The following is a 23,435-nucleotide window of genomic DNA, read 5'->3' on the forward strand; positions in this document are numbered from 1 at the left end:
TTTCTATCCGTGATGTAGGCAATTACCTTGAAAGTAGATTTTTGTACAGAAAAATTATATCAACGTTTGTTATAATGTTGATATGAAGGTATCAACCTCTGTTTTAATTATGTTACGGCTAGAGGTATTTTTGATATATTTTTTGTTATTTTAACTACTAACCAGCAACATTTTTAACACATTTTGTTACAATATTTTTCTGAAATAAATAACACCCCTTGTTATAATTTTGTTATGCCTTCTTGATCGGGTAGTGCTGTTTCCACCTTTCGATCACCACACGTTCGTCCGTCAAGATGCTCCCATCCTTATCCCGGCACATTTCGGCTCGCGGCATCTCCTCGCACTCCGCTTCTTCCAGGCAGCGTTTCTTCTCCTGAAAAAGGCCTGTCTGCTGTCTCCGCTTCCGTCTATAACGCGTGCGTCTTTTGTAGAATCTGCCTACACTCTTCGTCAAACCAATCGTTCCGTCGACTTCGACCCACATTCCCGACGTTGTTCTCCGCTGCGTCGGTAGTGGCTGCTTCAACTGTATTCCTCCAGTCCTCAAAAGGGGCCTCATCGAGCTCACCCTCTCCCGAAAACGGTGCCTCGAGATGCTGCGCGTATGCAGTGGCAAGATCAGGTTGCTTCAGTCGCTCTGATTCTGTCTGCAGTGGTGATCTGTAGGTGTACAGATACGGAAGGCTGTGTTTGAAGTAGGAGCTGCGAATGGCCATATTCTTGGAGGCGGCGATTAGTGAACTGGTGAACGCTGAACTTCCCAATAGTCGGTCTAAGAACCTCCTCTTGGCCAACCTGAGCGTTCAAACCTCCTATGACGATTTTGACGTACTGTCAAACTTACGTTCCATCTGCGCGTATAATGCGTTTTTATCATCATCAGTGCTTCCGGAATGTGGGCTATGATGATGCTGAAGTTGAAGAACCGGCCTTTGATCCTCAACCTGCACATTCTCTCATTGATCGGCCACCACCCGATCACGCGCCTTTGCATATTGTTCATGAAAGCTGTTCCCAGCTCGTGTGTATTGCCGCAGCTCTGGCAGATGCTATAATAACCTCTAAACGTTCGCACCATTATTTATCCAAAAGATATTTTAGTTACTAGATAAAGATTGTCGCTTCAGTTTCTTTTGTTCTGCTGTCCGAAACATGTGTGGTACATACCTGTCAAATCGTATGGATTTTCCTTCTTTGACATTTAGCTCCCCTATCCTCGCCAGCAAAAGATGTTCCGGACAGCGACGACAGCGACAATATTTATCTAGTAACTAAAATATCTTTTATTTATCCCTTCCAACAAACCTCCTGCAGCGCTACGATGCCGAATACACGGTTCTGCCCTAGAAATTTAAATAATATTGAAATATCTTTCAAATCAACCAGAAATGAGCCAGTCTTGGGTTGAAAATCTCTTGTATTAAGTAAAACGGTCGTTGGGAGCCATTAGGGAGTTATTGAAAGTACTGACAACTACGATGGATCGCACAATTATTCAAACTATTCAATAACCCGTTAAAATTAGTTCGCAATAATGATTCGATTGTTACGAGAAATATAGACGTGCAACGTATCGCAAGGTAGATAGTCGAAGGATACGCAATCTTATATAAGCAATGCAAGACAGCCTCGGCAGTAATCTTCAAATTAAAGTGGTATAATGGATATGTCCAGCTCAAATGTGATGCGGAAATTTCGGCACTCAGAAATACACACCATCCTTATTTTGTATTCAGTAAAAAATGCATGAATTGTTATTGAATTTCACTATTTCCAGAAGTAAAAGAGCTCCACGCCTCTCGTTTCCTTTTAGATAGCTTTTAGGGTGTTTTTCTTATTCTCTACAGCTCTTTTAATAGCTTTCGACTCTCATCATTCGAACGTTTCGTTTTTTCCTACCCCACTTGCATAATAGTGAGTCATACATGTACATAATGATCTTGTGTATTATTAGTTGCGAACATTTCAAGTAAATGATTATTCGTGTCTTTAAACCATAACAAAATGATGCAGATTTTTTAGGTTCAAATGAAAGCTTTCTCATTCGTTCCAAATTTGGATTTTAACACACAATCTTGTGCTCCAGGATGCGAAATAATTGGGATACTTTTCTGCGTAAAATTCTGGCAACTTTGACAACATTCACACTTTCTATTATTGATGATTTTGAAAACGACAATCACGATCAAATGAAAAACCAAAAGCCACGTGAATTGGCATGCATGTTAATGTTAGGAAATGCAAGTGTTTGTGCTTTTTTTTGTTTCTTTCGTACTTGTTTAAATTTCAATATTCAATTGAAAGTGACTATCTAAAAACTCTGAAGAGAAGAATGATCCTATTTTGGGTTTTGTTATGATTACTTTAGCATTTTTTATCGACTGGTTAGGAGAAAAAATGTTTGGCCTTTCATTTGGTCAGTTATTTATTGAAACTGGTTTGTTTTACTTAATTGTCTCAATCATTCGCAATCACGCAAAGAAGTGTTTCTTTCTGGCATATTCCTCGTACGATAACGCACATGATTTTCATTGATGGAAGTGCTTGTTTAATTTACATGGTGATTGGCGTTCCAAGCCACGTGAAATCGCTAAAACAGACGAAAGTGGATTTGACGTGATTTGATTTGATGTGTTTTTTTTTGTAGCCCTCTCCTCTAAACATAAATGTGCGTCATACTGTGGTTTTACTTTGTTTATCCGCGGAGCTGTCAGACATTCTCTCCGCACATTATCCCTCCTTTCTCGAAAGCTTGGTTTGCTGTGCAATAAAACAGTATCACAAAATTACAACTTGGTTTAAATAGTTACTGAGTATCTTTCATTTAGCTACTTTTTTTATATCGTAAAGATGAAACGCCTATCCTTTTATTCGGTAAAATAGTTTTTTGTGCTTACGTGTGTTTCTTGTTTCCAATCGTTTTCCTACCCTTTATCGTGCCAAATTTTGACACGTTGTATTTGCTTTTGTCCGTTTGGATTTGGACATTGAGTAAACTTGAAAGCTTCTGCTCCGGAACATACATTGAAGGTTACAAAAATGTGCTCCCCGTCCCCTGGCAAGTTGCCTACTTGCTCACCGTTTCCCCCACTAAACACGTGACAAAAAATGTGTACAAAACAATGAAACACGAATGTTTACTCCGGTTCGGTTTTATGGTGGATACACATACCACACCACATAAAACCACAATAAATCTTCACAAATGTCACTCTGTCTGTCAAGTGTGTGTTTTGTTTTGTTTTTTGTTGTTGTTGTATTCATATGCTGCTGAAGTGCCATAAAACGACACGACGCCTATTTTTATACATTCTAAACATGGTTTTCTGCTTTTGCTTTTTACATGTTTTTGGCTTTTTACTCACAATTTTTACCACATTTAAACGTCAAGAGAATTTGAGTTTGCTGTTCATTTTAAACATAATTATGCTATTTTATGCATGTTTATAGTATTTTTATGATTTATTTATTTCCCTCATTGTCCCTAAATTTATTCGTTATTTTTGCTCGATAAATTGCCTTTGAAGGGTTAAGGAAATGGATTAAAATACATGAAAAAGACTAGAATGATTAAAATGTGGTTATTTTTGGCTACATATTCTGCGCATAAATTCATAACATCCCCACGTATCAATAACAAACAACAATAAAGCTGTGGATTTTAGTAAACACGAAGAACAATAAAACCGAAGCTAAAAAAAATGTTTTCCAAAAATATTTTGCGACGTTTTTAAATATGTACCCACTTGGTTACATACATGGTGTCAACTACAGGTCATCACTTTTTGGAGTGGAAGGACAATACAGGATTTTTCGGATTGTACTTTTGTTAATCTTTATCACATTTAAATTATTTTGATGGACAAAAAATAGTACCATATGGCTCAATCATCAATAATGAACGTAACATATTTTTTATGTTGCAGTAAGGTCACGATTCAAACTTCAATCACTAGTCTACTTTTGTAAATGGGACTGATAATGAATTTATGCTCAGTGTTGCCCTCCTACTATAAAGATGATTTTGTTGAAAGACTAAATCTGTGAAAGAACGATTCACTCCATCGATAATCCAAGCAGTTAAAATTTGACAGCAATTAATACCGATAGAGCGCTCCGTCTAAAGGCTGACTTGACTTGACAATGTGTTATATTATGTGTTCTTCAAATCTTGATGACTTCGAGAGGATATGAAATTTGGATAAAAAGATAATGACTAGATTTGAGATTGGATAAGTTTCAAAATTTTCATGCAAAAATGTAACTTTAGCTGATACAAGTTTCCAGCGCTTCAAAACCTGTTAAATTTTCGTTCCCTCGAAATTCGAGGAAATCGCCAATCGTTCCTTATGCCATGATAGATGAAAAACCAAGCCTAACATCTAATCGACCAAAACTACACATACTACGAAAGAAGGATTTTTGGATAAGCTGTTTTCAATGATATCAGAACTACCAATTTTTGATCCTCATGTCTGTCGATAATCTTATCATGAATTTCGATTTCCGTTTTTTTTTTGTTCCTCGTAAAGTCCCATGCCCCGTTTCTAGTTTTATCTAACAGTCTTTGTAAATTACCTTTTGTTTTGCTAATCAACAGTTTTATAGCCCTCGTTCCTAGTCTACCGAAACGATTCTTTTAATTGAATTGATTTTTATGCCTTTGCGAATCTTTATGTTTCAACTAATTAAACTGCGAAAAAACCAGAGGATAAGTTGCGATTGGGAGCGATGCTTAACATCTAGAGTGGGCGACATCCTTTGGCGATATCCTGCTGCCAAATGGTCGCGAATGTATACAAAAATAGCCCCCCTATGATCGGATTAATTGTATCTTTTAATTTATTTTGGTTATGTTTCCTATGCGTTTAGTTTACTGTTTTGAAGAGATTAGTTTTGAATATTATTACTTCCTTGTTTTGGCTGTTCCACTACATACGATATACTGTCTCCATTCTGTCAATAACAATTAATAAATGTGTGTGCGCAATTGAGTTTACAGTAAGTTTCCTTCGAAAGGTACTAATTTTTATCATTTCTTTTGTTCTGAAAATTTCCCGAATCCCCCGTTTTGTTGCCACCCTTGTATGTGTGTGTTTATAGTTCGTATTTCCCTCCTAACTTCTCTAAAGATTATCAGCTCTTCAAAATATAACTGCGGGTTTCACGGATCCAATAAATATATATATGATTTTTCCGCGGTACAATTAATGCCAAATAGAAACGAAAATAAAGTTCGATTTCCTCCAATTGTTTGTTCGTTTTGTTTGTATTTTACCAATTTCTAAATTTAGATTTCACTTTTCGTTTTCTGTTTTCAAAATAGTTTTAATATAGATATATTTGTATTTTTAATTCTCTCCAATATTCGTTTTTGCTGCAACATGATTAAATATGAAATCACTGCATTTTTTGGGGCAGCAATCGCTTTTGTGTATTTCCATTTCGACCAATAAGGACAGAACATGTGTAGTACTTATAAAACAGGTACAAAATACTAGTAAGTAGCACGAATCATGTCAAATTTCGTGCGAAGCTTTCAAGAACTTTTGCTGATTTTTTTTTGATAGTATTACAATTTTTGCAATATTTTTGGATTTAATCATCATTATCTGATACTAGGATTTCAAATAAAGTACCTTTCCAATACCGATCTCAAATTAATTCTTATGCAAAAATAAAATAAAATCACCCCTTTCTACTGATTCTTTTCTAAAGATTCTTCCATTTCCAAGATTTTTTTTTGTTTTTAACATTTGTTTGATGATTGAATAATAATTACTAAAAATAATTCACATTTGCTGTTAAATAACATCTGATCATCAGATCAATATCTGTTCCTCCATCAAATACAGTCGGTTCTCCACATTTCGATGTTTTGCCTGTTCCAGACATTCATATTCACTTCGTTTTGACAGCTAGGAACATTGAACAATAGTGGTTCAATGTTTACTTTCTTCATGATGATCATGGTTCAATATCGAGATGCATAGAGTCGACTGTACTTATTTGGAACACGTGCGTAATATAAAACTGCGACAAAGAAATGTTTCGAATGTTTCTTTAAAAGCGTTAATTATAATAACATTTATTTATTGGGAACTAGCGACAAAAAACAACCTTCAACAGATACCTATATTGTGAACCTGCCTTTAATTACCTTATGGACTCAATCTTGAACATATCGATAAGACAGTTTTTTTTTGTTCGATAATAAATTTAACTCGATTGCTTGGATAAAAATTGCCTAACGTAAAAAAATAAACTTCACAGAGCATAGGTTTGTCTGCACTGGGGCTTCAGGATCAAAACAATTTTTGGCAATGAATCGATTTAAAATAAAAAGGAAATTGAAGTGTACTGCTGTCAAAGGAAACGGATAGTCCCGATTTAATTTAGTGAAACATAGAGCAAATATTACATACATAATTTTCTACCTGTTCGCTCTATTGGTCACTCATCAGCTGGAAGGATCTCATCGAATCCGATGACCACACGACGTAGAGATGTAGGAGAAAATCAACCCCGGCTAGTTCTCCACTGCTACTACTAGCTATCGGTCGACTAAGGGCGAACCTCTAAACAATTTATTGCTAAATGTTTACCGTTAATAAGGTTTAATAAATGTAGAAGTAGTTTATTCGATGTTTCAAAATAAAGTGTAGCTTTCCGTTATGTCGTGTATATGGTAATAACGTGTGTAGAAAACGGGTGTTTTTCTGGACAATCCTACCCACGAAACATTGCATGCTGGATGCAAATCAAGTGCGAGATTGCACAGCGAAAATTGGAAGGTCATGTGAAGGACAACATAAACGACAGGAGAGCAAACGATCGATTCGAAGGTATCCCAACACTATTGGTCCTTCCAACCGGACACTATCTGCCGGTAAATCTTGGTTGGGAAAGTTAGGTTACTTGTCATAAGACGAGTTTATACAATCCCATTGAATTCCACCACTTAATTGTTTCTTGACAGATACGTATTTCGACCTCGTACTTGACTCGACTTGACTCGACTAAGTGAAGACATTCCACTAGAAAGCTCAAAATAATTTTCTTATCAAGTTAGGTTAGTTAGGATCGTTCTTTGCCATTGCGCTTAGACTCCACGAAGACTTCCAAAACTTCTAAGACGTTGAAGACACTGTCGGCAAGGCTAGAGAACCACGTTTGGTAATATCCGACGGGTTTTTAACGAGTTCAATGAGCGAACAACTGTCAGTCAGATCAATTTTCGTATTGCGCGTCTCGATGAATCATGGCAAATGAAACTTGTTGGGAGCTGCAAGCATAAGAAGAATTTAAGGAAAGTGAAGCTTTTCTCAAGGATCAAGCAGACTTTGAGTTCAACTTCTATGATTTCTCCTCGACAAGCTAGCAACATTGAATGCTTATGGTATTCAAAACCAATCTGTACGAGGGGATGAGACTTCGGTGCACGGTGTTATGGAACGTACACACGGTCAAGCAATTTGACCAACATTGACTCCACCTCTCGTTCATTCAAACATCTATCAAGTTTTACCAACAGCGACACGAACAATCAATTTATTTGGCCAACAATATCACACACGAACGACCGAAGCACCAACTCGAGCACAAAAAATATATGGGGGTTTGTGCAACTTCACTACAAATGCTCAAACATGTTCGGCGAACCTTGACTCCACCCCCGACAACTCAAACCAAAATCAAACCGTTTTAATTTTTTCCAACCGAGCCGCCAACTGTCAAATGGTTGTTCAAACCAGAGTGTATGTAATTAAGAGTGGCGACATGTGCCGCATTTGACAGTTCTTCTGCTCGTTTGGAACACGATTTTGTATGGGAATGACAGATAAATTTTATTCCAATTCTGACAGTGTCGCCACTCTTAATTACATACACTCTGGTTTGAACAACTTCACACACGTTCAAACAAAGCAGCAACCGAAGCGTTTTCTTGGGGGCGGAGTCAATGTTCGTCGAACTGCTTGACTGGTGTGTACGTTGCTTTATGGAACGTACACACGGTCAAGCAGTTTGACCAACATTGACTCCACTTCTCGTTTATTCAAACATCCATCAAGTTTTACCAACAGCGACACGAACAATCAATTTATTCGACCGACCAACAATATCACACACGAACGACCGAAGCGCTAACTTGAGCACCAACCATCAAAAAATATATGCGGGTTTGTGCAACTTCAATACAAATGCTCAAATATGTTCGGCGAACCTTGACTCCACCCCCGACAACTCAAACCAAAATCAAACCGTTTTAATTTTTTTCAACCGAGCTGCCAACTGTCAAATGGTTGTTCGAACAACTTCACACACGTTCCAAAAAAGCAGCAACCGAAGCGTTTTCTTGGGGGTGGAGTCAATGTTCGTCAAACTGCTTGACTGGTGTGTACGTTGCATTATGCGTGCATGTTCGTATACCACAGATAAAATTGCAATCTTTCGACGGAAATATTGATGAGTGGCTGAGCTACAGGGACATGTACACTTCCCTGATTCATCACAAGAATGACCTTCCCTAATTGAGAAATTGCACTATTTCAATGGTTGTTCAGGCGGTGAGAGCGAATCACAATGCGGTGCAATAAAAGATATTTTAGTTACTAGATAGAGATTGTCGCTGTCCGGAACATCTTTTGCTGGCGAGGATAGGGGAGCTAAATGTCAAAGAAGGAAAATCCATACGATTTGACAGCTTGATACCCAACATGTTCCGGACAGCAGAACAAAGGGAACCGAAGCGACAATCTTTATCTAGTAATTAAAATATCTTTTGGTGCAATACAACAGTGTGAAATGCCCAGCATGTTAGGAAATTCATGGATTGCACATCTGTTCTGTTTTTCTGCAGATGCCGATTTCCAACAGAAAACCTTTTATGCGCAGTCATTCTTGTTCAAGGTTGAGCTGTAGAAAATGCAAGTCAAGACATCATACCATAATGTGTTTTAAGGCAGAAGGACGAAGCTCGAACCATAGCTCATTTGACACTGAAACATCGAATGACAGGATTTGTTTCCTCTAATATGGCTAGGTTAAGCCAGGACCTCCTGGCAACTGCAGTTGTTATAGTTGAAGACAATAAGGGACCGACTGTTTACTTCGATGACATTTACTTCCAGGGTGCAGCAGCCGTAAAAAGTGTAGACAACAACCTTCCGTGCACCATGTTTACGGTACTCGTCACTGAGTGGCGATACCTGCGTTTCTATCTGTGTTGTTAAGCCTGCTACTCTATGTTCTGAGATTTTCACATTTTCCACCATGAGCTCATGGAAGAATGGTAGTTGGAAATCGATAAAATGTATGGGAAAATCAAGTATTTTGCAAATTTATGGAAAATGGTGGTGTTTTAGAAGAAAGTAGTGATAAGGAATGAAGTACGAGGTAAAAAGATTATCTCCTGCACTTAGTTTGCACTGATTAGTAGTTTAATAGTGATGCAATTTCGATTTTACTACCACTGAAAAAACGCCATCTCTTGCATTAATCGTTTTGACTGGTACCTTATTATGGATCACGTTATCTTACTCACACCCTGGTCTGGCTCGAAATGTAATATTACTTCGCAAAGTCATGGTTGATGAATATCTTTAGCAAGACATATCGATCCAAGGTGTTGGTCAAACTAACACGAGAGTCATACGCACAAATATATAGATATCTGCTACAATCGAGTCCAGAATATCAGACTACTGAAGGACTTTTGGTACTACCGAGTGTCATAGCTACAGTGCATACTAACGGATGAAATTTACCACACAAAGTTGAACTGGCAGACCCGGATTTCTTTCGCTCTAGAGAGGTTGATGCAGTACTCGAAATTCAAGCGTTCTTCGGCTTCCTTCAGTCAATGAAGAAAATTTATTTTTGGTGACAGTCTACAAACACTCACTGAATCAGTTTTTTTTAATGGATAGTGTCGGGCGAGCGAGTGCAAAATTCTTATGCAACATCGCTGTATCGGACAATTTGTCGGAAATAATGTCACGGTTTTGGTCCTGTGAAGAAATAGGTGCTGTAAGCAACTTTTCTCCAGAGGAAACGCGCTGTGAAGAACAGTTTGGGCGTACAGTGCGAAGAGTCGCTATCCCCAATACGGTACGATTCATCAGAACCATAATATCGCATGGGGATAACGCTGTTAGTGAAGGCGATGCGATCACTCTACATAATAATACGACGCTCGAGATATTCACTGCTTTTTGCCTTTCTCGTACAACAAAGTTGTACCGAAAGGCTATCATTTCACTCCGAAAACGAACTTTTTATATAAGTCCCATAGTGTTATATACCAATCGACTTAGCACGACGAGGTGATCACATGTCTGTCTGTCCGTGTGTATGTATGTGTGTATGTGTGTGTGTATGTGTGTGCACAAAAGCTAAGAAAAACATTAGACAACTTTTCATATAGTAATCCTTAACCGATTTTCTCGCAACAAGTTGCATTCGAAAGGTGGTAAAGCCTAGTTGATCACTATTAAATTTGATAACGATCGACCGTTTTGTTAAAAAGTTATTAAGAAAATGGTACATTGAACTGTTTTAGCGCCATATAAGGTTGGTGTCTTGGCTAAATGCGAGAAAGGTAGCATCACTACTCGGTGAATTAAGTTGGTTTTTCTTTCACATCTGGCTCCTCTAAATGCAAATACTTTCTGTTGAGCTTGAGCTGAGCTGAGCTTGATTGACTGCTCATAGTTGCTACTCCATTATGACCAGATCAGCTTGCAGATGTTTGCTTGGGACTAGCACACATCTTCAAGTACTAATGATCTCATTTGCTAGGTCATACTGGCGCCTGTCACGTCAGAATGCAAGTCGATATAAGGAAGGGGGAGGAAATGATAATGCAATCACTCGCCCACTGCAAGCCGAATATACCTCTGCACTTGCCACGAGTTCATGCGGAATTTGTTGGAAGTTTTTGGTTAGGTTTGAGAGGCAGAGGTCCGTCTTGGTTAACGAGCTGCCAATGTGATAGATAGGAGAAAACAACTGATGGAATTTCTAGGAAACGAGCTTTATAGTTCATTTACAATTCTAGCAGATTACTGCTAGAATATTCAAGTTGAAGGTATAGGAATAGAAATGGAAAGGGTATGGAAGTCCATTTCCAGTTCTAGCGATTGCTAATCCAAATACTTTCTGTTGATACAAAAAACTTGATTATAGTGAAAGTAAAATTATAAAGTATTATAACTGTGCAAAACTGTCGCCGAATGAGATCCATCGTGAGCTTTTCGGAGACCGCCTTCTTGGCGGTAGTGGCCGTATCGTGACGGCATTGTCAATATCTAAATGAATCAGTCAGAATCTGGGAACCTGAACTGGTGCTGGAAGAGTGGAAGGGGTACATGGCCCCATCTACAAGAAAGGCGACAAGCTGAAGTGTGTGAACTTTCGAATGATCTCCATCTTGAATCCCAGATCATATTCCGACGTATGTCAACAAAGTGACACTGATATTTCGCGGTTTGTGGAGAAATTTCCCTTGGCAGTTCATCCTACAACATCTCCAATCTTAGGCGCAGACTTCCTTAAACATTATGACCTACTGATGGACTTACGACGCAAAAATTTGATCGACAAATCATCTAACATTAAAGCACATGGTCAGGTTCGTATGAAAACAGAATAAGTGAGTGTGTGGTCTGAAAACTTTCTCCAGACGTAATAAGGACGCGTCTAACTTAACAAAAAGTGCGACACAACAACGTGAAGCATACCATCAACATTGAGGTTCCTCCCTCCCATTCCAAGTTGCCTAGGCTCCAGTCGCATAAGCTTGAAGACCTTCGTAAAGAGTTGCAGCTGTTTCTTGAGCTCGGTTACACTCGACATTCAAAGAGTTCGAGAACACACTCGTAGGTGTTTAAAAATACACGACGACTGAGTACTATCGCGGATAGATATTCTCTACTACATATCTATGACATTTGATAGATTCTATAATAATAAAAGAATATTTTTTCTGTAACTATTGACCTTGAATACTATAAGATCCCCTTGCACTAGAACTACATCGCAAACACAGCGAGCATTACGCCTTAAGGACCGTATGAATTTCTTATGATGCCACCTTGTTTTAACAAGCATGAAGATCCCTACTTTGTGCCCTGCCACCCTTTACTCCATACACAAGTGCGATATTCTATAGCTTGCAGTAGCCATGGGGAAATTAAGTGCAGTGCGTGTGTTATTCATCGCGAACAGGAGAAAAACAATATCTTTTTGATATTCGGCGGATAATGCGCTTGTATTGCACTTTGATACAAGTGCGCTCTACTATAATAGCTTGCAGTCGTTATCGGGAAAGCTACTAAGGGAAAGTACTAAGTGCTGCACAACGATTCGGTCGCCCAAAAAGCGATTTTTCACAGTTTGCATATGCCACCGGATGTGCATAATTTAATTTGTTTTTCTCATCGCGAGACAGCGAAGGCAATAAGTTGGTGTTTGGAGGATTTTGTGTTAGTTTTGCGCGTCGTTTCGGTCATATAAAGCGCGATCCTCCTTAGTTTTCATATGCCACCGAGTGTGTTTTTTTCTCTTCGCGAGACAGCATAAGTGTTTTATTCCATCCCATAGATCACATCGTTTACCGAAGTGAATCCAAATAAATCGTCCTTTGTGACTAAAACGATATCCTATCCCAAGACAATCGTGTAGATGCAGAGGTCTCTAATAGCAACGAGAGTCGGACTAACAATTCTTCCCTTTCTATATGACCGAAAGGACGTGGCCGGTGACCGTTATTGACCTAAAATATTTGGCTCCCGAAACGTGTACATTGAGAAAGGGTAGCTAATCCCAAGCCCCATTCATTGTGTTCTCTGTACAATTTCGCAAGTTCTAGTCACTCACGAAGTAGCAACTACGAATTGTGCGGTCGTAATGCTCATGCTGATGTCACCCCTCACTCATTACACCTTACGTTTGACGAAGCAATTTCGATGCTTTAAATGAAGGTGATTTGATGTGCCAAGTAAGCTAAACCACCATGTTGATAGATAGCTGGCTTGCTGGATAGCGAGCTTGTTTTGATGCAAAAATCTACCAAACCATGCGTCGTGAGCAGGGAATCAATATTCGAGCAACGCCTAACAATATACCCTTTGTCGTCAACAGAGTTTGTTACTGACAAACGCACCTAGCGACAAACCTTTATCACAACCCGAACACAATATGACAAGAATCATTTGCCTTGCATGCTCTGATATTTCCGAGAATACGATGCTAATTTTGTAACCATTGTTAGATTCTCGAATATTTCCATAAAAGCAGAAACTATGATAGAATAAAACCGAAATTTACTCTAGAAATAGTCCAAAATAACGATATGAAAAGTTAGCAACAAGATTGTCTTCTTTTTTGTTGCAGACAAAAATTTTCGGATCTTTGTCATTATTATCTCCGACAAAAACAAAGCTTTGTCGTTGGTTCTCTTTTGTCGCTTGTTTCGCAAGCACATTTCACAAAAATTGATTCCCTGGTCGTGAGTCGATTTCATTAAGGGTAATCCTCACGGAATCCAAATTTAAAAGTACTCACGTTATCAACAACACACTCAATACGGAAACAACGCACAACTGTCATTTTTATTAATATTTCAGCTTTGCTACGTTGCAGCATGCGAGCTTTTTACGTTCATTCCCAATTCTAGCAGTTACTGCTAGTATAGATAATACAAATGGAAGCCGTATGAAAGACCATTTTCAGTTCTAGCGATTACTAGAACATGTGCAATATAGAGAAAGATACAAATTATAAAAATGACATGTGCCTGGAATTGAACCCACAACCTCCTGCGTATGACACAGAAGCGGTAGTCATACGACTACCAAGCCCGTTTTTTAAGATTTCTCAGCTTCCTTCTAGAAAGTAAAATAACACACCATAGAACGTGTTCCAATTTTCGAGAATATTGAAAGTTCAGACATATCAGTTTCTACCGAACTAGATAATTAAAAATAGATAATGTCATATGTTCTCCTTTCGTTTTGAAGAATGGGAGATTCTTTTTATTTTACTACATATTGAATTATTTATTTGAGAAATCGCAGTTGCCCATTTTCGAAATGTTTTGTAAGGAATCAGTCGAGTTGAGTTTGTAATTGAGTTGTAAACCAGAACAGCACTAACTCATAATGTTTTAGAAACTCATTCAGCACATAAAAATACAGTATTCAGCTACTAAATCATAACAATATTTTCAATTGTAAGAAGGACATTCAAGAATTACGAACAAAAACAAAATTACACATTTCTCACACTAAAATGTCTCGCAAGGTTTCAAAGAGTGGCAGTCAAATCAATGCACATTAGACTGGCCCAGGAAACAAAAAGTTGTGTAATTCCACGGGGCACCCCCCAGGATTGTGTCTTTGGGTGAGAAAATCAATCTCTGAAAATTTCAGCTCAATCGCTTGTTGCATAAGCTGGCGCATTTGATATGAAGTTTGTATGGGGATTTCAGCCAAAATGTATAGGAAAATACACCTCCGTCACTCATTCGATCTGAAAATTGGTTCTGATTGCTCGATTGACCTCAGAATTGCAAAAACGGCAGTTGGTATGCTACAGAACAATTTCACAGAACATTGTATGATGATTAAATGAACTTTTATATAGGTTTCGGCTTATGCGATTCGATCAAAAAACCCAAAAATATACAAATCAGCTCCTAATAAACCAGCCGAAAATTATGTAAAAGTTCATTTAATCATCATGCAATGTTCTGTGAAATTGTTCTGTAGCATACCAACTGCCGTTTTTGCAATTCTAAGGTCAATCGAGCAATCAGAACCAATTTCCAGATCGAATGAGTGACGGAGGTGTATTTTCCTATACATTTTGGCTGAAATCCCCATACAAACTTCAAATCAAATGCGCCAGCTTATGCAACAAGCGATTGAGCTGAAATTTTCAGAGATTGATTTTCTCACCCAAAGACACAATTCTGGGGGGTGCCCCGTGGAATTCGACAACATTTTTTTCTCCCCATAGTAATCTGGGCCAGTCTAATGCACATTCAAATAATAAGCTTCAAAGCTTTCTATTACAGGTGGTTTTATTTGTATCTCGTTGTATCCTCGTCAGATATTTGGTCGGGGTTCAGCTACATCGCACCAAGCGCCAACGAAAAATTACCGATTTTCTGCTAAAACTTTTGTTTAGCAGATTTAATTGATCCTTTAACTCCATAACTGAGCATATCCTACTGCAAATGTACGCCTAAATTGATATGAAACTATTTCCGTTGTCCTTGTACGATCAAAATAGCACAAGTCAGTCGAAAAGCCGCTTGGTGCGGTTTGGCTGAGCCCCGACCATTTGTTATTTTCACAGAAAATTCTTTTAAAAATTCACGGAAAAATCAAAGAGTTTCCCGACGGATACCGTGCTGTGCCCTTATTCCAATCAGCGCCTAATTCCGTTCACGCAAGACAAAATGATAAATAATAAAGAGTTTTTGTCTACAAACAGCAGAAAAATATCCTTATACTTTTCTATGGTTATGTATGCATGAAATGAAATGAAAACCAGCGTCATTTTTAGCGATTAATAGTGAAAATTTAAACAACATTTGTTGGTCGTCACTACGAGCGCCATTTTGACTGTTTTCATTAACCCACTTGCTAAGAACGTCTGTCATAATATTTAAGCATTTTTAAGTGAAAATTTGTCCCGGATTTCAAACACAGCAGCATAACAAGACAAAACAGGTAACATTATAGCGTATTACCAAATTGTTGCCTGTATTTTCCCGATAGAAAATGCTGAAAAGTGAAAAATATCTTGACCGGAATAAGGGTACATCTAAATCTACTCGTTCCTTATTCCGTTCATTGGGTTTGGAGGATGGATTCCGAAAGTTCTGTGTTTGAGAATCTAATCTATGAGCGGAAAAAGGTACATCGTACATGAAGCCATATGAGTGGTGAATGGTGAACATTTGAAATTCTATCCCGCAAGCAGGCAGACCGAAAGGAATTCCGTTAACGACAGGTTATGGGACCTTTTTCAACTCGTGCCGGGAAAATACAGTTTTTTCAGTTAATGATTTAATGATGATTTATAAAGTGAATGCTGGACAATGTTAAGAAAGGGTTTCCGGAGAATACGGACAGTTTTAAACAGCACAATCCATAATTGTGGCGTTTTGTTTAAAAGCTTTATCCGGAAATTTCTTGGCGAATTTCTATAAAAAAAACACTGCCCTCTCTGAGCTGCAAATAAGGTTATGTTTTACCGAAATTCGTGAATACTTCGTAGAAGTAGGATTATCCGGTACTATAAAGAACCGGAACTTTAAAGAATATTCAATTTCAACTAAACAGTGGTACGAACAATTCCAAACAAACAGAGACATTGTTTTGGAAGGTTCAGGTCAGAATTAAAGGCCTAGTATCCAGGCTCTAGTCAAAATTACGTTGAGGATAAGGTGTAAAACTCCGATAATGAATAGTATCTGGCCTTCTCTGTGGTACCTGATGCAACTGGGCAGCTAGCATCAATGTTCATGTTGAATATATCTCGAATGGTAAGTGAAACAAACGAAAAAAACAGTCAACTTGGCTATACTAAGGAAATATCATTCATTGTATTTTAAATTTGGAAGGAAATTACATTTTAAGCTTTTTATTTGCAATATTATAATAAATGAAAAGATGGATTTGTGAGAAAAATGATGCCTGGTATTAGCATCTTCAAGAAATCAAATGTTTTTTCGGGTGATTGGAATTAGGAACACGAATGAACGGAATTAGGAACAATGCCATTTCAGATGATTGGAATTAGGACCACATAATTTGTCAATGATTTTTTTACTAGTGGAGCCTAAGTCTATGAATGCATCCCAACATATTTTATTTTCAATTGTATATAGCAAATGACACTATGTAGCGAAATTGCAGCTTCAAAATACTAAACGGCTATTTTTTAGAGCTTTTAGACATAGCGTATTGTCTTAGGTGAACGGAATAAGGGCACAGCACGGTATTTTGAGGAAAGTCAATTGAAATTGTTCTGGTGTTAAATGGATGTTAAATGGTATTTTTCATTATTTCCATGGTAAATTCTTACGTGAAAATCTTTATAAAAGAAATTCAGAGAAATTCCACAAAAAAATCGGTGGATTTTTAATTAAAGACTAAGTAACAAAATCAGAGGAAACTTGTTACACACTTTCGTTGAATTCTTCCTTAAGTTCCTTTGATAATTCTTCTAGAAATATCTTTGGACATTCTTCCAGTATTTTCTCTGAGAATTTCTCTAAGAATTTCTTCAAACATACATTCTAGTATTCTTTCCGAAATTCATCCAGGAAGTTGTCCGGAAGTTTCAGGGATTTTCTTCGAAAAATCCTCCAGGAATTCATTTGGAAGATCCCCAAAAGTTCCTCCAGAACTCCTTCGGTAGTTCCTTCACGAATTCCTCCAATAGTTCTTCCAGGAATTCTTCCAAAAGGTTCCCCCGAGATTTCTGCGGAAGCTCCTCCAGGGATACCTCCGGAAGTTCCTCCTCTGGAAGATCCTTCAAAGTTGCCGAATTACTCTCCAAGAATGCCTACGGAAGTATACTTCTTTTTCTTCCAGGATTTCTTTCGGAATTTTCTGCAGCAATACCTCAAGGAGCTTCTCCAACTACTTCCAAGAATTTCTTCAGAAGTTTCGTGGGAAATTCCACGGGAAATTGCTTCAATAACTCCTTAGGATTATCCTTCAGAAATGCATCAGGAAAATCCTTCAGGTGTTCCTCCAGAAAATCCCTACGGAATTCATCCTGATGACAGGAATTCCTTCTTAAGTTTTTCCAAGTATTCCTCCGGAAGGAAGTATCTTCAGAAGTTTCTCCAGTAAATCCTTTGGATGTTCCAACAGTAATTCCTCGGAAGATTTCTTCAGGAGTCTTCCGGAAATAATAAGAAGCTCCATCCAGAAGAAAGTTGTTGAAATTTCTCGCTGATAATCATAATCTTAATATTGAAGACATTTGAAGACATTTTGAAATAACTGTGAAGACATTTGAAAATATCATCTGACATCCCTGATCTCAAGATTAGTAGTCGTGAGAAACTTGACTACCAATCTACAAGGCAGACAAAAATAACCCCTTTTTTGTTAACATCCGATTACCGTAAACATTGCATTAATGTGAACGATTTCAGTCCGAGTTGAACACAGGAATACTCAATACTGTTTGACTATGGCATAAACTAACGAAATGTGTCCGAAAATCAACAGATTTGCTTTGATTTACGACGATATTTATGTGTTATTTTTTCATTATGCTAGCTGTTTATGTTTACGTCTTGCGACATTGTTGCCAGCTGTTCAAACACACAAATAGCATAATTGAAATTTACTGCGTTTTCTTTTTGATTTTTTTAAGACGTCCCAGTTTTATCAGTTTTATTTCGATTGAATCGACGTTAAATGAGCACTATGGGTATACCCCGTTAGGCATAAGTACGTTAGGCATAAATACGTTAGGCATAAGTACGTTAGGCATAAAATGACCCAAAGAACAGCCTAAGACATAAAGAAGGCAGAATTATGCCAAACGTCCATTATGCCTAACGTACATTATGCCTGTCGTCCTTATGCCTAACGTACTTATGCCTAACGTCGTGAACCCGAGCACTATATGGTTTGATAATTTATCAATGTGTGGATTGATAAAGGATTCTAACATAGTTCTGATACTTTTTCTAGTAAAAGCATAATCAGGTGTGTTTTTTCAATCACAAACAAACTGCTCGGTGCTGATTGGAGTGAAAAAGTGGGCACGGCAGCCATTCTGGATGACACCGTAAGAGGCCTGGAGGTAAGCTGGACATTTTCCTTTCAAAAGCCTCCTTCCATTAATTTTAGTGCATCCTGATCATCGACATTTCAAATCTGCTATCATCGGTCGACTTGTCTTTTCCTATCCAATATCTTCACAAAACTTGTGAACTCGTTCCAGACTCATATAAAATTGCTCCGTCCTGTTCTTCAGCGAAATCAACGCCCGCGTTCTTTATTATGAAAATTTAACTAGACTATAGATTCCAGATACGGTAGATATAATTGGCATACCCACGAAAGATACTTTTTTATTACTTCGGGTTCACACAGTTCTTACGGGTGAGTTACAAACGGTACTTCTGAAAGCACACCACTATTATTGATCAGGTTTTTACTCTCTCATAGTTTTGTCCTTATTTATTTCAATGACACCTAATCATTCTGCAATTAAATAGGTACGCACCACGCACTATTTCTTCCATGTCAAACTATTATTGGAATTCAGTTTATAGATATGGGTGCAACATTTCGTTAAATTCTGCTCGCTGATTTTTTTACATTTTTGAAGCGACGAAATTGGCTGGATTTTGACCAACACCATATCCATATTTCTGAATATTTTTCAACAGACGACAAACAAAAGGTAATATCCTGAAGCTCCCATGACAAACCATTTCGCCCTAATCTTCTTAGGTTGATTCCATCGATTCTTTCAAATAGCACCTTAGGTCGATGGAAATCAGAACTCAAAACTTAGAAAAGTTACAACAATCATAAAATCTTTTCGCGCAACAGTTCTGTTCATAACATCCTCTGTGGTAACTATTTTTAAAGCTTCGTGTACACTACTTTCGCCCCTTTTTCTTCACATTAAATTTCATACAATTTACTTTTATGAAAAATAAGTTTCTGTCCATCAAACGTTCTTACCGATAACATCCAACACATCGTAGATTCCGTAAATCTTACGCCTAAATACGACTCGATGAAACACCAAAATTTATTCGTAGGATTCAAACTAAAACGGGTGCCACTATTTGATTATTTTGTTTGATAATGTACGAGCGAAACTAAACTTCACAACAAATATCCAACACCACAGACAAACACACAATACATACATACACAGTATCTATGTCACAAATTCGTACCCAAAGGGTTCAAAATCCGTCCCACGCTTGGCACCTGTGCCAATCCCTCTCAATCGTTGTTGAGTATGATAGTCTACACAAACTCTAGGTCACTCCCTGGCATCAACGAGATGTCCACAGCAACCGAGTCCCGATCCCAGGGCACTGCAGACGGTGCCTGCTGCGATCCCGAGACCGGTGGCTGCGACGATAGCACTACCGGTGGCACCTCCGCATTTGCCAACGTCGACCCGGTACTCGCGGAGCTCCGACGGCTCCGATGGTGAGACCGAGACAACGATGGCCTGTGCCTACCGGATCCTGCTACTTCGGCGATATCTTCGCTGATGACCGTGCTCTGCCGAGGGGAGAGCCCTAGCTAGTTAAATCAGGAATCCACCAGCACGTGCCATCGCGTCACCAGTTCCGATCGGGGATTCATCGCCTCGCGCATATCGCCCCAGTGGGCGTTCTCCTCCGGACCGCTCGAATTTAGCCCCAAGCTGAACCAGCCGACCATTTCGTTGCGCTTCATGTTTCGCTTCGCGTACACCGATACCATCAGCGTGACGTCGTTCAACTGGAATAAGGCAACCTGGACGCGGACAGAAAATGTTAATGATCTTCACAAAGAAGAACTTATTACAGAATATGGAAATACCTGAAAGATAAACGTTTCCTTAAACAACGGGTTCGGTTGTCCACGCCTCGTTGAAGTCTTCGCCCGAGCCATCTCTTGGCCCATACTGCTGACCAAACACAATTTTACGTACGTATCTGGAACCTTGTTCAATGCCAAATTACGAAATTGACTGCCTTTTACGATCTAAAAAATTCAGAAATGCTATTATTTACCTTTCTTTCAAAATAATGAATTTATCATACCTCAACAGTTAACCGCCCCGTGGTGCCATTGTAACCAAGTCCAAGCAATAACTCCGGAACCCCGCCATGTTGCATCGACGTAGTTGAACCCGTACTGTCCGATCGAGCCAAACTTAACAGATCACTCGTAGACCCGGTGTTCTAAACATGACAACATAGAAAATCAGTTTTGTTAAACTTCAATGCCAATCCAATAAATACTCACCGCGGAATTCGCTCGTGGTTCCAACGGTAACCACAGATTTGTTTCCAGCTCCAAATCGATGTTGGCGAAACTCACAATTGACTCCCCGATCAAACGCTCCCTCCGCATTCGTTCGCACCCGTATACTCGAATCCTCAAACCCATCGAGTTGACCTCCTCCGGGTTGACACGATGCAGCAGAAAACTCTCCATAAATTGAGGGTTCTCGCCCGACCGGATCTTGGTCTTGTGTTTCTGCTTCTTGCTCGGCAGCATCAGCAGCCTGACCTGGGTGTGCGTAGTCGACTGATTGCTCTTGAGACTAGGTGGTTCATTGGGATTGCTCGTCGCACTACTCGCACTGGTTCGGGATGGAATACCACGTGCTTGCAACACATGGACTGTCATTTTTCGCAACGGTGCGTCGTACAGAAGCGAGACCTCCAGCGTTCCATTGGGGCAGCTGGTCGAAGTTGGACTCTCCGGACCCGGACCGATCGTTCCCGTGTCCGACTTGAGTGATTTTAGATCACTCGTGTCAAAAAGAGGTTCTTGTGAAAGAACTACGATGCACTGCAAGTAGATAAAAAAAATAAGAAATACGAAAAATACGTGGACAACGCATCTACTAACGTCTTGGTTGCTGTTGATATCGGGAACATCCTCTAGACTATCCTGTTGTTGAACAGGTAGTCTGTTGTATTTTGTGGTCGTGCTGGAACCGATGACATTGTTTACTTGATCCTTCTTGCCGTCCGCGGATGTTAGCGTCTCCTTCGTTGGACTGTTAATTTTCGTACCACCACCCGCGGATTGCAGAATCAGTCGTCGATCCTTTTTCTCACCGCCCACCAAACCCGTATTACTTTCTACGGATGCTTCCACCGAACTGTTCGAGCTGCATTCGCTACTCGAGTGCGGCATCCCAATCTTGCCCCTTTCCGCCAATGCCAAGGGGTCCCTCGACGATGCATGGCGGCTGTTGTGGTGATGGTGATGATGACCGTTGCCGCCATGATGGTGACCGTGGTGGCCATGACCGTTACCGTGATGATGATGATGCTTTCGGCTCTCCTTCCTGCTCGGCTGCCCCTCGTCCAGCGGTGTACCGATGGTGATGTGCTGTAAGCCACCCAAGCTGGACGCTAGATCGGCATCTAGCGGGCTTAGCGCACCGGCACCGTAACGGGACAGCTGGCCGCTGCTGTGTAGACTGCAAGACTGCTGCAGTTTCAAGCGGCGAAGAATTTCCTCCTCCGAGTCGGAACTCGAGTTGCCATCGTATGCGAAACGACTCCCTGGAAAAGAATAGATTTGAACCGAATCTATTATTGGTGCATTTTTAAATTGAATTGAATTATCTGAAAGAATAATTAAATGAAGAGTCGTAGTAGTTATAGCTCTTCTCAAACGGATACAAAATCCGTGACAGCAGATTCTTCCATTGATGAAATATGAAAATTAAAAACTAAAATGAAAAGGCTTGTTTATAAAATGTTCCCGTTCTTCCCAATACACAATAGGACAGCCCCATATAAAGGAGTGGCCAAAACTACCAAAAATAAGTTGCTTTTCTGCTCTCGTCGCTAGCAGACGTTAAATAGGAGGTCGTTTTGGTATATGGTACCTACCTACTAGCTGTTCATAAAGTTCGTTTTGCAAGATGCCATGCAGGATGCTTTGGGAAAGAACATTGAAACCTAGGAAGTTTTTGTATATCAGTGGAAACCCACTGGAAGTGAGCATGACGTTGGCCGGTCGCAATATTCAGTATATTCGAGTATTTGACCTACCGCTGGAATTACTGAATAATGATCTGAAGGAGCATCCTGAGCAGTACGGAAAAGTTGAACGCATGGCTCGTGAAAAGTTTCCACCAGGCTTGGGTCTAGATCTAGACCATATTTTTACCGGCGTGAGGCGAGTATACATCGATGTGGAGAACGCAATCCCTCCGTCGATTGAAATTTCAGATTGGAAAGAAAGATTTTTTTTTCAAGACCTGCGAAACAAGTGCTTCATGTGTAGGATGGAAGGCCATAAAAAAGGCTCGTGTCCAGAGTGGAAAAAGAAAAGCCAGAAGGGACAGCAAGCTTGGCAAAAGCAAGATGGGCACAAGAAAACCTACTCAGGGGTCGTTATCGGTTCTGATAAAGCAGCACAATCATCAGCGGTTACTACGGGAAATGGAGTCATCGAAGTTCCTGAGGATGATGTGGTTGAGGAAGACACCGTCAATAATGAATCGGCGCGCCGCCGAATATTTTTTACCACGCCGATGGCATTTTCCCTGTAAATCTAGATGTATCTAGCTGTTGTCGGAAATAAATTATTTCAGCTAAGTTCATATGACAATTTATCTTCTTCACAATTATGCAGCATTTATTCTCATGTCCAATAAAGCTTTTCCGACTAAAAAAATAGCTT

General features: G+C 39.3%; 2 protein-coding genes across 3 annotated transcripts in view; both read right to left on the reverse strand.

The window, feature by feature from the left end:
* Positions 1-18,668: 18,668 nt before the first annotated feature.
* LOC134207916 (synaptotagmin-14-like) overlaps positions 18,669-23,435 on the reverse strand; it is a 71,596-nt gene continuing 66,829 nt past the window's right edge. For both annotated transcript variants that reach the window (XM_062683986.1, XM_062683985.1), the window contains exons 3-7: positions 21,642-22,306; positions 21,030-21,581; positions 20,825-20,965; positions 20,601-20,765; positions 18,669-20,534 (exon numbers count right to left, since the gene is read on the reverse strand). In XM_062683986.1, coding sequence (XP_062539970.1) covers positions 20,328-20,534; positions 20,601-20,765; positions 20,825-20,965; positions 21,030-21,581; positions 21,642-22,306 — 1,730 coding nt within the window. In that variant the 3' untranslated portion in view covers positions 18,669-20,327. The remainder of the gene's footprint in view (positions 20,535-20,600; positions 20,766-20,824; positions 20,966-21,029; positions 21,582-21,641; positions 22,307-23,435) is intronic.
* On the reverse strand, positions 20,034-22,754 carry LOC134207564 (synaptotagmin-16-like). Its single transcript, XM_062683271.1, has 7 exons — positions 22,640-22,754; positions 21,642-22,306; positions 21,030-21,581; positions 20,825-20,965; positions 20,601-20,765; positions 20,340-20,534; positions 20,034-20,297 (listed from the first exon to the last, which is right to left on the reverse strand). Exons 1-7 carry the CDS (start codon positions 22,752-22,754, stop codon positions 20,034-20,036), a joined length of 2,097 nt encoding a protein of 698 aa, XP_062539255.1.

The sequence above is a fragment of the Armigeres subalbatus genome, chromosome 1 (assembly GCF_024139115.2).
Source record: "Armigeres subalbatus isolate Guangzhou_Male chromosome 1, GZ_Asu_2, whole genome shotgun sequence".
NCBI classification, from domain to species: Eukaryota; Metazoa; Arthropoda; class Insecta; order Diptera; family Culicidae; genus Armigeres; species Armigeres subalbatus.